This window comes from Cricetulus griseus (assembly GCF_003668045.3).
Source record: "Cricetulus griseus strain 17A/GY chromosome 1 unlocalized genomic scaffold, alternate assembly CriGri-PICRH-1.0 chr1_0, whole genome shotgun sequence".
NCBI lineage: Eukaryota > Metazoa > Chordata > Mammalia > Rodentia > Cricetidae > Cricetulus > Cricetulus griseus.
Genome location: NW_023276806.1, coordinates 35,554,003 through 35,569,420, shown reverse-complemented (window position 1 = coordinate 35,569,420; position 15,418 = coordinate 35,554,003). Strand labels below are relative to the sequence as shown.

General features: G+C 38.1%; 1 protein-coding gene across 3 annotated transcripts in view; it reads right to left on the bottom strand.

The window, feature by feature from the left end:
* Positions 1-6,238: 6,238 nt before the first annotated feature.
* Usp53 (ubiquitin specific peptidase 53) overlaps positions 6,239-15,418 on the bottom strand; it is a 57,930-nt gene continuing 48,750 nt past the window's right edge. For all 3 annotated transcript variants that reach the window (XM_027395649.2, XM_027395652.2, XM_027395653.2), the window contains 2 exons: positions 11,366-11,462; positions 6,239-9,405 (listed from right to left, as the gene is read on the bottom strand). In XM_027395649.2, the coding sequence (XP_027251450.1) occupies positions 8,520-9,405; positions 11,366-11,462 (983 nt within the window). In that variant the 3' untranslated portion in view covers positions 6,239-8,519. The remainder of the gene's footprint in view (positions 9,406-11,365; positions 11,463-15,418) is intronic.

Sequence of the window (15,418 nt, the reverse complement as noted above, 5' to 3'; positions counted from 1 at the left end):
AACATCCAAACAAGTGAAGGAAGCTCTTGAAACAGTCCAAAGCATGAAAGCTGAAATAGACACCAAATAAAGAAAACAATGAGACCATGCTGGAAATGGAAAGGCTGGATAAACGATCAGGAACTAAAGATGTAAGTATATCCAATAGAATTCAAGAGATGGAAGAGAGAATCTCAGCTACTGAAGACTCGCTTGAGGATATACATTCATCAACCAAAGAAAACCAAGTCCAACAAATCCCTAACACAAAATATCCAGGAAATATGGGACACCGTGAAAAGCCCGAACCTCAGAATAATAGGTATAGAAGAAGGTGAAGAAATACAGCTCAAAGGTACAGAAAACATATTCAACAAAATCATAGAAGAAAACTTTCCCAACCTACAGAAGGATATGCCTATGAAAGTACAAGAAGCATACAGGACACCAAACAGACTGGACCACAAAAAGAAATCCCCCCGACACATAATAATCAAAACACCAAATCTCTTTATTCTGTAGAATAAAGAGAAAATATTAAAAGCAGCAAAGGAAAAAGGCCAAGTAACATATAAAGGCAAACCAATCAGAATCACACCAATCAGACTTCTCAATGGAAACTCTGAAAGCCAGAAGGTCTTGGATAGATACCCTACAAGGACTAAGGGAGCATGGATGTCAACCCAGACTACTACTGTATCCAGCAAAACTTTCAATCACTATAGATGGAGAAAACAAGATATTCCACGACAAAAACAGATTTAAACAATACATATCCACAAATCCAGCACTACAGAAGGCTCTGGAAGGAAAACTCCAACCCAACAAACATAACTACACTCACAAAAACACTGGCAATAGATAATCTAATTTTACCAAACACAAAAAGAAACAGGAGGGCAAAATCGACACGCAATGGTACCACCAACAATAAATCCAAAACAAAGAAGAACCAACGAACAATGGACATTAATATCCCTAAATGTCAATGGTCTTAACTTACCCATAAAAAAATATAGGCTAACAGAATGGATACGAAGACAGAATCCATCCTTCTGCTGTTTACAAGAAACACACCTCAACCTCAAAGACAGGTGATACCTCAGAGTAAAAGGATGGGAAAAAAATTTCCAATCAAATGGGCTCAAGAAACAAGCTGGGGTAGCAATCCTAATATCTAACAAATTAGACTTTAAACTGAAATCAATCAAAAGAGATGAAGAAGGGCATTTCATACTCATCACAGGAAAAGTCCATCAAGATGAAGTCTCAATCCTGAACATCTATGCCCCTAATACGAAAGCACCCACATTTGTAAAAGAAACATTACTAAAGCTCAAACCACACATAAAACCACACACACTTATAGTAGGAGACTTCAACACCCCCCTTACACCATTGGACAGAACCACTAGACAGAAACTTAACAAAGAAACAAAGGATCTGACAGAAGTTATGACACAACTGGGTTTAACAGATATCTATAGAACATTCCATCCAAACACAAAAGAATATACCTTCTTCTCAGTGCCACATGGAACCTTCTCAAAAATTGACCACATAGTTGGCAGCAAAGCAAACCTCCACAGTTACAAAAGTATTGAAATAACCCCCTGTATCTTATCAGACCACCATGCATTAAAGCTAGAATTCAACAGCAATACGAATTGCAGAAAACCTACATTTGCGTGGAAAATGAATAACACCCAATTGCACCATTCCTGGGTTGAGGAAGAAATAAAAAAAGAAATTAAAGACTTCCTAGAATTTAATGAGAATGCAGACACAACATACCCAACTTATGGGACACCCTGAAAGCAGTGCTAAGAGGGAAGTTCATAGCACTAAGTGCTCACATGAAGAAACTGGAGGAAAGTCACATTAGAGAATTGACAGAACAACTGAAAGCTTTAGAGCAAAAAGAAGCAAACACACCAAGGAGGAATAGACACCAGGAAATAATCAACCTGAGAGCCGAAATCAACAAAGTAGAAACTAGGAAAACAGTACAAAGAATCAATGAAACAAAAGTTGGTTCTTTGAGAAGATCAATAAGATAGACAAACCTCTGGCCAGACTAACCAAAAGGCAGAGAGAGCGCATGCTAATTAACAAAATCAGAAACGAAAAGGGGGATATAACAACGGACACTGAGGAAATCCAGAGAATCTTTAGGTCATACTTTGAAACCTGTATTCCACAAAATTGGAAAATCTAAAGGAAATGGACAGCTTTCTGGATAAATATCACTTACCAAAATTAAATCAAGAGCAGATAAACAGTTTAAATCGACCTATAACCCCTAATGAGATAGAAGCAGTAATCAAAAGCCTCCCAACCAAAAAAAGCCCAGGGCCAGATGGCTTCACAGCAGAATTCTACCAGAAATTCAAACAAGAGCTAATTCCAGTACTCCTCAAACTGTTCCGCACAATAGAAGCAGATGGGGTATTGCCAAATTCTTTCTACGAGGCTACAATCACTTTGATACCCAAGCCACACAAAGATATGACTAAGAAAGAGAACTACAAACCGATATTCCTCATGAACATCGATGCTAAAATACTCAATAAAATATTGGCCAACCGAATCCAAGAACACATCAGAAAAATCATCCACCATGATCAAGTAGGCTTCATCCCAGAGATGCAAGGATGGTTCAACATACGAAAATCCATCAATGTAATCCACTATATAAACAAACTGAAAAAGAAAAACCACATGATCATCTCACTAGATGCTGAAAAAGCCTTTGACAAAATCCAACATCCCTTCATGATAAAGATCTTGGAGAGAACAGGAATAACAGGAACATATCTAAACATGATCAACGCAATATACACCAAACCAATAGCCAACATCAAACTAAATGGAGAGAAACTCAAAGCGTTTCCTCTAAAATCAGGAACAAGACAAGGCTGTCCACTCTCTCCATATCTCTTCAATATTGTACTTGAAGTTCTGGCTATAGCAATAAGACAAGAAAAGGGGATCAAAGGGATACAAATTGGAAAGGATGAAGTAAAACTTTCACTATTTGCAGACGACATGATAGTCTACATTAGTGACCCGAAAAACTCTACCAGGGAACTCCTACGGCTGATAAACACCTTCAGCAAGGTAGCAGGATACAAAATTAACTCAAAAAAATCAGTAGCCCTACTATATACAGATGATAAATCCAATGAGAAAGAAATCAGGGAAACATCACCTTTCACAATATCCACAAGCAACATAAAATACCTTGGGGTAACACTAACCAAAAAAGTGAAAGATCTGTACAATAAGAACTTTGAGACTTTAAAGAAAGAGACTAAAGAAGATACCAGAAAATGGAAAGATCTCCCATGCTCTTGGATAGGTAGAAATAACGTTGTAAAAATGGCAATCCTGCCAAAAGCAATCTACAGATTCAATGCAATCCCCATCAAAATCCCAACACAGTTTTTCACAGACATTGAAAGAACAATACTCAACTTTATATGGAAAAATAAAAAGCCCAGGATAGCCAAAACAACTCTTTACAATAAAGGATCTTCTGGAGGCATCACCATCCCCGACTTCAAGCTCTACTATAGAGCCATAGTTCTGAAAACAGCTTGGTATTGGCACAAAAATAGACTGATAGACCAATGGAATCGAATTGAAAACCCTGATATTGACCCACGCACCTATGGATACCTTATTTTTGACAAAGGTGCTAAATCTATACAATGGAAAAAAGATAGCATCTTCAACAAATGGTGCTGGTACAATTGGACATGCAGAAAATTTCAGATAGATCCATACCTGTCACCATGCACAAAACTTAAGTGCAAATGGATCAAAGATCTCAGCATAAATCCAGCCACACTGAATCTTCTAGAAGAGAAAGTGGGAATTACCCTTGAACAAATTGGCACAGGAGACCACTTCCTGAACATTACGCCAGTAGCACAGACACTGAGGACTGCAATTAATAAATGGGACCTCCTGAAACTGAGAAGCTTCTGCAAGGCAAAGGAAACAGTCAGTAGGACAAAACGACCACCCACAGAATGGGAAAAGATCTTCACCGATCCCACATCTGACAGAGGACTGATTTCCAAAATATATAAGGAGCTCAAGAAGCTAGCCACCAAAACACCAAACAAGGAAATTAAAAAGGGGGGTGCAGAACTAAATAGGGAATTCTCAACAGAGGAATCTGAAATAGCTGGAAGACACTTAAGAAAGTGCTCAAAATCATTGGCCATCAGAGAAACGCAACTCAAAACAACTCTGAGATACCATCTCACGCCTGTCAGAATGGCTAAAATAAAAAATACCAATGACAATCTATGCTGGAGAGGATGTGGAGAAAAAGGAACACTCCTCCATTGCTGGTGGGAGTGCGAACTTGTAAGACCACTCTGGAAATCAGTATGGCGGTTGCTCAGAAAAATGGGAATCAGTCTACCTCAAGATCCAGCCATTCCTCTCTTGGGTATATACCCAAATAGGGCATGTACATACAACAAGGACATATGTTCAACCATGTTCATAGCAGCATTGTTTGTAATAGCCAGAACCTGGAAGCAACCTAGATGCCCCTCAACTGAAGAATGGATTGAGAAAATGTGGTACATCTATACAATGGAGTACTACTCAGCAGAAAAAAGCAATGGAATCTTGAAATTCGCAGGCAAATGGATGGAACTAGAGGAAACCATCCTGAGTGAGGTAACCCAGTCACAAAAAGACAAACATGGTATGTACTCACTGATATATGAATTTCAGACATAGAGCAAAGGATTACCAGTCTATAATGCTCTTCACCAAAGAAACTGAGAAACATGAAGGACTCCAAGGGATAAATGGTTCCCAGGAATGGAAGTGGCATGAACTCCCGAACTAATTGGGGGCATGAATGTAGGGGGGGAAGGAGCTGCTACAATAAGAGCAAGAAAAGAGGAGGAGAGGAGAGGAAATGGAGGGGCAGAAACATTGAGTTGGGGGAAGAATAGAGGAAAGAGAGCAGGATGAGAGATACGATATCAGAGGGAGCCACTGTAGGACCGAGAAGAGATCTGGAACCAGGGAGATCTTCAGAGACCTACAAGGATGACACGAGCTGACAATCCAGGCAATGGTGGAGAGGATTACCCAAAAGCCCTTCCCCTAAAATGAGATTGATGACTTCTCTTTATGCCATCCTAGAGCCCTCACCCAGTGGCTGAAGGAAGCAGAGACAGACATCCACAGATATACACTGAGCCGCAATCGGGAATTTAGTTGAAGAGAGGGAGGAATGAAGAATGAAGGGGTCTGTACCAGGTTGGAGAAACCCACAGGAACAGTTGACCTGAACAAGGGAGAGCACATCGACCCCAGATGCTGTCAGGGAGGCCAGTACAAGACTGATCCAGACCCCTGAACATGGATGTCAATAAGGAGGCCTCTGCACTCCAGGGAGCCTCTGGTGGTGGATTAGTATTTTTCCCTGGTGCAAGAAGGGACTTTGAGAGCCCATCCCACGTGAAGGGATACACTCTGGCCCTGGACACATGGGGAAGGGCCCAGGACCAGCATAGGAAGACTTGGTGGACTTTGCAGAGCCCCCGTTGAGGGCCCTACCCTGCCTGGGGAGTGGTGGGTGGATGGGGTGGGGGGTGGCTGGGGGTGGGGAGGAGGGTTGGGGGTGAGGGGAGGGAGAGGGAGAAGGGACTTGAAATAAGCTTGTTCCCTAACTAGAACTAATAAAATAAAATAAAAAACAAAAAAGAAAACACAGCAAAAAAAAAAAAAAAAAAAAAAGAGTAAGCTGGTAAGTTCCTTTGCAAATTCATACTTGGTTTCTAAACATGAAATAGCTTCTAACAGTTCCACTTGAAGTAGCTTAAGACTTGAAAGAAGTTTTTAGGGAGATGTTTACCTCCAGTTGTAAGATGTAAAGATCTCCAAGTACCAGGCCACAAACACAAGAATACACTGGAGGTCAGTGTTGATGGGTGAACTGGTACCAGGCCAAATATTTTTTGTAAGGCTTCTTAGCCAAGAATGAATTTTGCTTTTGCTTTTACGTTTTGTTTTCTGAGACAAGGTCTCACCATGCAGTCCTGTATACAGGGCTGGCCTGGAACTAGCTTTGCCTTGAACTCAGAATTGATTCACCTGCCTCTTCCTCCTCAGTTAGGATTAAAAGTGTCGGCCACTATGCCTGGCTAATTTTTTTTTTTTTTTAACAATTTGAAGTTATTGGAAAACAAAATAATATGACACATGAGAATCATATGCAATCTAGATTTTGATGTTGATAAGTTTTATTGAAAAACAGCCACACTCATCACAAATTGTTTATGACTGTTTTCAAACCAGAAAGATGTGTAGTTGTTACATAGGTTTACTGTCCATAGTCTAGATAATTTACATCATGCCCTCTATAGAATAGCCGCCAATTTCCCTAGGAGCTATGGTTCAGACATTGCTGGGATTTAAATCTTAGGAACATCCTGGCTATTATTTCATGATTTTTTTTATGTTTCCCATAAAATGTGTAATGTGTGGAAGGGAACACAGTTCAGCTTAAAATTGAGTCTCAATTTTTTTTTTTTTGAGCCAGAAGAAATTCATTTCACATGAAAATACAATATTCTGGAGATAACCATTTGAAACATGATCGCATTATTTAAGAAGTTACAAGTTTATAACATGGAAACATTGATGAAAATAGGCATCAGAGAAGAAGAAATGTGTACAATTGGCCAATGTGTACTGAATCTGTTCTGTGTTGAATCAACAAATGGATAGTTTTACTTCAGTCAGTATTACATAATACAGAGGGTTTTAACTGAGTGAAGTGAGAAACATTTCTGTTTGCAAACTCAGCTGAGTTGAGAAGGTACATACATCTATGAAACTGCTGTAAAACACAGAAATGAGTACATTACATTCCCAACAGGGAATATGGACCAAATAGAAAAATCTTTTAAACTTAAAAATCTTTTATAAGCTATTAAAAATAACTGAAGCTCTTTTCTAGTATTTTACAATGTTATAAAAGCAAGAATTATAAACATTGACATTTTGAATATAATTTACAAACTTTACATTATTTATAAACTCTCCATACTAAAAGCTGTTAAAAATAAGCTTTAAGGATCAATTTTAATTTGATATTCAAGTGTTTTTAAGAAATACAAAGTAATGACCACCTTCTATCATGGCTAGAAAAGAACAAAAGCAAAATTTGGTCAAGAATTGATAACCACGAATTCAAATTTTTATAAGCAATTTTCAGTTCATCTAAAAGAACTTTTCTCAAACACACTCTGGATTTTAACAACTTGTGGGACTCAGGAAGCTACTGAGTTTATCAGTTTACTGAATTTTAAAGTAATGATTACAAAACTTACCCATTTAGAGACAAAGACAACTAATTTTGTAGTCCTCAATTCTCTGGAGTAGGTTCTATAAAACTATTCTAAATCCCAATTAGTTTATTGGTCTGTTACAAAATAAAATCATAACTAATAATGCAATTCAATTAAGTTACTTTCAACATAATAATGAAAATTCCTTTCAATATAAACTTCACTACATGGTGGGTAGTGCAGATAAAATTATTACTATTTGTTTAAGAGAAAAAATGAAAAACATTTCATCAAGATTAAACCTTTATACAAAGGCAAAAATTTAACCTAAGCATTGACAATCTTTAGCAATCTTTAAGCAATAAAAGCAGCAGTTCAGTTACAATAAGAAAGCCCAATGTTAATTTGTAACACTGGTCATTAGCAGCCCAAAGTAAATCAAATCAAAGGGAAGACCTTTCACATTTCACACAGAGCTAAAAAACAATTTAACAAGATAAAGAATGTACTGCAATATTTTTACTTTAAACTCACGTGACTGAAATATTTTTAGTACAAATTATAAAGGTGAATTTATGTTAAATAGATATTCTGAAAAGTCTAGGAATAAAGTTTTATATGACCTTGAGGTTTTAATTAAAAAAAACATTGATCATTAAGGCAAATGCTTTCCAGATGATAACATAACAGATCCATGGTTATTTTAAGACACTTGAAAGATCACATGTACTAGACTATCACAGAAGTCAAAAGCATGTGGGTATAGCCATATTTTGATTACCCACTACAAAAGTGCTCTGCAAAAAGCAAATACTGCTTTCCCTAGATAAACTGCATTTCTTAATTAGCAAAATGCACCAACCTACATATTAATACATGTTAGTATAATACTTACACATCTACCTGCCACGTAACAGGAGACATGGTGTTTGCTCAACTGTTATATACAGCAAATGAATTGTATACTCCCTTTCTTACTTTTCAAGGTATACCAAGACCATTCACAGGAAATTTCTAAAATATTTAGTAAATGGATCATCAAAAAATACGTAAGGTTAACCTGGTTAATAATTTTCAAAATGCCAGTTTTGTTTTATATATCATTATGTTTTGGTTAGTTTGTGTATTTTAAAGGCCAGCTCATTTATCTTAAAATGGTTACCAGGGTTTATGTCTTTGTTTAAAGGTATGTGTGAACGAAGATGAGCACTATGTAATGGATCCTTCTACGTGCTCAGTCTGAGATAGTGAATTATTACAATGGCTGCTGCTCTCTGGAAAACAAAGCTTTGGTCTTTGATGATATTTCAATCTGTATGTATCAGTCATGCAACTATCAACTGAAAAATAGGTAGTTAATGAAATTGCTTCATTTGGGCACACAGAACTAGAGTATTGATCTGGTTGGCAAGGTACGTCAACTACTGCTGTTGAGTTTGCCTGAAAATCATTAGTTGCATAACTGGATGGGTAGTGGTTGGCAGCATACTGCTTCACTTGAATAGTTTCTTTATCTCTTTCATGGATCATGTACACACTCCCTTCTAAGCTTGATCCTGATGCGGCACTCAAACTGTGTTTTGGAAGACTGGAGGAATTAGCTGTAAGTCTGACATCAGGTATAAATTCAGCTCTCTCTAACTGCAGCATGCTGGTTGTAGAATATTTCTTTGGCGGCAAAGGGGGTGGTGAACTGTGGCAATGAAGTTTTGGCATCTGACAGCTGTCAGCATTGCAGGCTGACTGAAGTGTATGCTCTCTAGATACAGAGTTCTCAGAGTAACACTGTTCTGTGATGTTCTTCTGTGGCCAAAACATGAGGGTTCCAGTCTCTGTCTTTAGCTCAGCAGTTCTCCTGTGTGGAGACAATGAGGAGGGGGAGACTGTCCCATTACCGCTGGCTCTCTTCCCTGACACACAACAGTCATCAGTGTGCAATGGCAAGCCTGTTCCTTCAGAGATTTCTATATTCCACTCAGAAAACTTGGTTCCATCAGTTTTTTCCAGTTTCTGCTTATTTGTCTGGTAGACATGCTTAAGTGTTTGTGGGCTGGCTGAAGGAAATAACCTGTCATTGGCTTCTCCAATATGTGACCTGAAATTTGAAAATAATAAAGTAAAAAATAAAGCCAAATAACAACACAGGGAAACTATATATTTGTATTGTTGTTTGATCTTCCAAATTTGGTTTATAGTTTACAAAACAGCAGTAGAAATGCTATTTTGTAGCCATGAATATTTTCAGTTTCTCTCATCCTGGATCTAGATGCCAGAGTTGTACATATGTGACTACCAGAAACACCTGTCACTTTAAGAACCAATATCTTCATTTTGCATGGTAGGGTTGTGGTTGTGGAGGGACTGAACCCAGGGTCTGTACATACTAACAATATGTTATACACCCACTCCCCAAATCACATTCCTAGTAATTAGAAATGTGATCTTGAAAACTCATTTCAAATTAAAAACACTGAAATTACATTGATTTATGATAAAATGTAACATACAATATAAGAGAAATGTTATAAGCAAACAATTCAATACTTTGAAACATTTCCTATCAACATTAAAATGCTTATGGGCAGCAGAGGTAGAGATACTTAAATTCTGATATATAACACAACTAATCTCAACTTAATCTAGACTGTCTTGAGGTAATCAGTGATTTTCAGGTAAAGAGAAATACGATTATTTTCTCCTATTGTAACGGTATTTTTCTTCTATAGATTATTTGGGATTGTAACAACAGAATGGCATGGCTCAGTAGATCCAAGTATATGAAGTCTCTGTTCCACTGCTTTTCAGATGTCATTTATCTAAATTGCAAATTGTGTGTGGGTTTTTGTTTTGTGTTTTGGTTAGTACAGTATGTTAGGGTACAGCATGAGGGGAATCTTTTGGGGGGCCTTGGTGGATTCCATGGCAGGCGAGGTTGTCCTAGCCGGAGGGACAAACATGCCAGGCAGACAGAGCTTAGTGAGAAGTTTTATTAGAAAGGGAAAGGGGGAGAGGGGTAGAAAGAGAAAAGAGGTACAGAGACACAGAGAGAGGACAAAAGAGAAGAGGGAGACAGGAAAAGTCCTGACTGCCCCAGGAAAACAGCAGGAACGAGAGCAGGAAAGGGAGAGCGGAAAGAGAGCATAAGTGAGCAGGGGTCTTTCTTTTAAAGGGGATCTTTGCACCTTCGAGAAGACTATGCAACCATGGAACCCTGGGCTGACCAGAGTACTGCCTGAGTGCATTCTGCCAGGTGACAGGGGCAGGCCAGCATAATGCCTGAGTCCTTACACAGTAGCCTTATTCATGATTTAGTTATTCAAGGTCAACTGCAATGTGAATTATTAAAAGAAAACTTACTGCATTCATCAATTCTGTTTTAAGTTGTATAAAACTCTGAGCAGCATGCCATTTAGGATATGCCATCTTCTGTGCAGTCCACCCATGCTGTTTCTGAGTCCTACCCACTCCTGTAGAGCTACCAGACTGATGACTGTTGTGTCATGTGCAGTGTGTGTGCTTACCTAATCCTGGCCTTTAAGTGCAAGCACAGTGACAGGTAACAGCTCTGAGATGCCAAAGGGGGTACTTCCCTTAAGTTCTAGACTTAGGGAAATAGAGAACAGGCTCATGTTCTAATTTTGACAATAAGAACCTGACATCATGTGAAAGGAAAAATCAAAGTCATGCTGGTTTTGTTTATACCTCAAAAAAAAAAAAAAAAACCAAAAACCAAAAACCAAAAACCAAAACAAAAAAAAAACCCATCAGTGTCACAGGGTAAATAACTGCTTAGTGGAAAAGACATTAAGCATCTCTAGGTAAATATAAGACAAAGCTAAGGACATTGGTACTACATATGTAGTAAAATAATAAATATTGTACTCAACAGTTTGTAGGCATCCTACCTTAGGTCTACATGATATTCAATAATACCAATAAATAAGCATGGTAATGCCTTCAGATGAGAAATATACCTGTATGTCCTTCTGCCAGTGTTCCAATTACACATGAATTTAGGAACTGAAATTTTCCCATTTCTAAGTATCTATGGTTACCTTTTTATGAAATGGCTTTTCATTTGCAGATGTGATTCTGGGTGGAGCTCATGACATCTATCACCTGCTTCCAAGTCCTGGGTTTTTTTCCTAAACCCTGTGGTAGAGTGGAGGGGGGCATAAAATTATTTAAATGATCCTGTAGACTCTATCCCATTTATGTTTACATTTAGGTAAGCTAAGAATATGCAATTTTTGCAAGTAAAGAAAAAAAGTGCATTCTTCAAGACGACTGAAAATAAGACCCCCCCAAACTCCTGCATACACACAATTTTTCCATTTGCTTACTGAATCCTTTTATGCAAGACTGCTTGTTGTTAGTATGCAGCAACCCCAGAGCAGTGCTATTCTGCGTCATGTGTACTTCCCCACGGCATGTTCTTTACTGAGAAGATGTTACAGGGGCAATACCCTGCATGGTGACTTGAGGCAGGGCTATTACCATTTATAACTGACTCCTCTATGCCGTGAGATAAGACCCCATTTTACTTACCTCATAGGAATGTTTAGGGACAACAATGCAGTCAAAATGTTGGGATGGTATATCACAGAAGACAAACTTCGATTTGTCAAGGTATGCAGATCAATCTACTAAATTATTATTATCTTTGTGTAGAAACAGACTTTACAAGGATGCATAACTTGCTCAAGATTCTATAGGTAGCAAATCCAAAACTAGACCTGTATAATTCAAGTCTGTGCTTTTCCTCTCCAGGGCTGGGGATGAAATTGGGGGCCCTCTACACAATAGGCAAGCACTCTACCACACTCTTAAATCATGGTTCATAGTTTGTCCTGTGTGACTTAACTTACCCTCAATGCTAACAATGACTCAAGTTTTCTTGAATCTTATTAAAGGCATATGCAAAATAACTTACAATCTGATTTAGTTTTGAATAACACTGTAAATTCCAATTCATATTTTCCTGTTTAAAAAATATTTGGTACCTGGAAGCCAATATTGCAGTGTGTAAAGAATGCAGCTCTGCCTCCCTCTAGTTCTTTCTAAACATTGGTTCTTGGAAGACTGTCCACTAGACAGGTTGTAGCACATTTATGTTCAGAGTAAAGCATTTTAAAAGCTCTTAGTAGTTTCTACCCTCTATCTGACTGAGTTAAAAATTAGAAGGTGTGCGATGAAAAGAGCTAAGATATCTGCACTTTTACAGCAGTTTCCCTAAGAACATCCTGGTTTCTGATACAAATGTTTGATGAACTGGAGATCTGAACATCAAGTGACTTTTCTTTTGCTAAGCACAGGAGATCTAAGGCAGATAGTAAAATATCAATGAAAGTACAAGGACAAAATTATAACCAAAACACAGAAGTAACTTTGGAATTTAGTAAACTACTTTGTGAATCCCCTAACATCAATAGCTGGAACTTGTGCTGATAGTAACAGTGCTATTCACTGCCACACACTCATGGTTTCTAGCAAAAACTCAATGAAGCACTGGAAACTGGCTCAGAAGGTGACTCCCTTGACTCCAAGTCTGAGGACATGACTCTGATCCCTGAGATCCACGTGGCAGAAGGAGAGAACTATCTCCCTCCTGGAAGCTGTTCTGTGATTGCCACATGTGGCCAGGATGTACATGCATGCACGTGCAGGCAGGGTTACTCACAATCACACATTGTTGGTGATATATATATATATATATATTTTTGATTTTTCGAGACAGGGTTTCTCTGTGGCTTTGGAGGCTGTCCTGGAACTAGCTCTTGTAGACCAGGCTGGTCTTGAACTCACAGAGATCCACCTGCCTCTGCCTCCCGCTGGAATTAAAGGCATGTGCCACCAACGCCTGGCTTGTTGGTGATATTGTTAATGGTAACATCTAAGTTTTTAGATTAAGATTTTGGAAAGCTTGTATCTACTATGATCTTTTTTGTAACTTTGTAATACTTTTGTTTATGGTGATATTAATAAATATAGAATAAAATGTATCAATATCTTAAAAATTTGAGTAACTTAGCAAAGCATGTTCCCCCTACCCCCTACAAATTGTAGCTGTTATAATATCATGCTCAAATAAAATACCCCTTGAGTGCTAGGCATTTCTACAACAACAAAATCTACATTTTTCAACTTTATATTGTGTGAAGCTCAATTTTCTTTATGCACGAAGAGACCATTAGTATGACAGTCTGAGTGCAAGCTGTGTAAGAACGCAGCCAGTCATTATTACAGCCATGAGTACTGTTCAAGCTCTGTAAGAATGCAGCCAGGAGCCGGGCGTTGGTGGAGCAGGGCGTTTGTGGCGCACGCCTTTAATCCCAGCACTCAGGAGGTAGGGGCAGGCGGATCTCTGTTGAGTTCGAGACCAGCCTGGTCTACAAGAGCTAGTTCCAGGACAGTCTCCAAAGCCACAGAGAAACCCTGTCTCGAAAAACCAAAAAAAATAAAAATAAAAAAAAAAAAAAGAACACAGCCAGGCATTATTACAGCCACACGTTCTGTGCAAGCTCTGTAAGAATGCAGCCAGGCATTATTACAGCCACACTTTCTGTTCACTACTCTTTTGTTTTCGGAGGCACTCTTTTCAAATCAAAGATTCCCCCACCCCATTATCTATGTTTGCCTTTATTCATCTTTCTGAAGCTTGATCTTCTGCTCCAAAGAAGCCTTGTTTGTACCAGCATGTACTAGATTTTCCTCTAAGTGAAGAAATATTTTTAAATTTTCTTTCTCCACCATCAGCATAGGAAATGCTGATATAATCCTCAGAAACAAAATCCTGTTTCAGATCAATCCTCTTTTAAGGTTATAAAGATGTTTTGAAACACAAAATGTGCCACATATTTTCTTTCCTGGTTGATTAAAGTGCCAGCCATAACTATTCTGCAAACAATCTCCTTCTACACTAAAGAGATGGGCTGTGAGAGGTTAGGGAACTTAACCAATGCTGTCGTCTTGCCGGAGAAGCACTCACTATTGGCAGAAAGCCGCTGCTCTTCTCACTCTCTGCGAGCTTGCATTTGCATACACCATTAATATCTAATCCCATCACCTCTCATGCTGATGAAACTAAGGCATTAGTTTAAACACCACATAACATGACCATTCCTATTTATTAGTTGTTTATTTATAAGGTACAGCTTAGGCAGGCCTAGAACTCATGATCCTTTTGCCCCTACTTCCTCAACATATCCCAGCAGTATGTGTCACACAACAATATTCTTAAACAAAGTGATGCCACAGAAAATACCCCAATACCTGGAGTTACCAGTTCACTGTGCAATTGAAAATTCTTGGGTTTTTGTACTTCAGTTGACATTTCACCACCCATTTATCTGTTTCCCTTTATTCCCTGCTTCTAATTTATCTGTATATCAGATCTATGAATTGAAGGCCACAAAGAAAGCAAAAGAAAACTGAAATTTAAGTTTACAATACATTGGGTTGCTTTAACTTATGTGACCTTTTAATCCCTAAATAGAACTTCTTGGTATATTATAAAACAAACCAAACTGATCATTCTAAAATCAACTGCAAAGTACAGCTGATTAAAATAAATGTTACTCTAAAAAAAAGATCAATATTTATGATCAGAAAGTTAAATTTTGGAAGTGACTTAAAACTGTAGATCAGCATGATTTAATCATTTCACACTGATTAAAATTCATTTCACTTTGTGCCCAATAAATACAAATATAATTTGTAAATATATATAGTTCTATCCTTGTACTAATTATTCATACACTAAGCAGCAGGAGGCAGCAGAGGGCTTAAAACATATCTGAAAATTTAATATCACTGTGGCAGGCATTCAACCCAGTGGTTTGAGTTCAGAATTCCGACTAACTTAAAAATAGATGTGTTATTTCTCTCTGCTGCTGACACAGACATCCTCATGTCTTTACAGGGAGTTTTGGCTCCAAGTTCTTTGTAAATCTGACAGTCCAATTTTAACACCTGGCACAGAAGAAACCTCAGTACTAAGGCAAGAGGTTCTAACTAATCTTAACTAATTCTGTAAAAACACCACAATATTCCAGAAGTTGAAATATATGGATTGTCTGAAAAGATGGTTCATGTTTAGAACAGTTCGT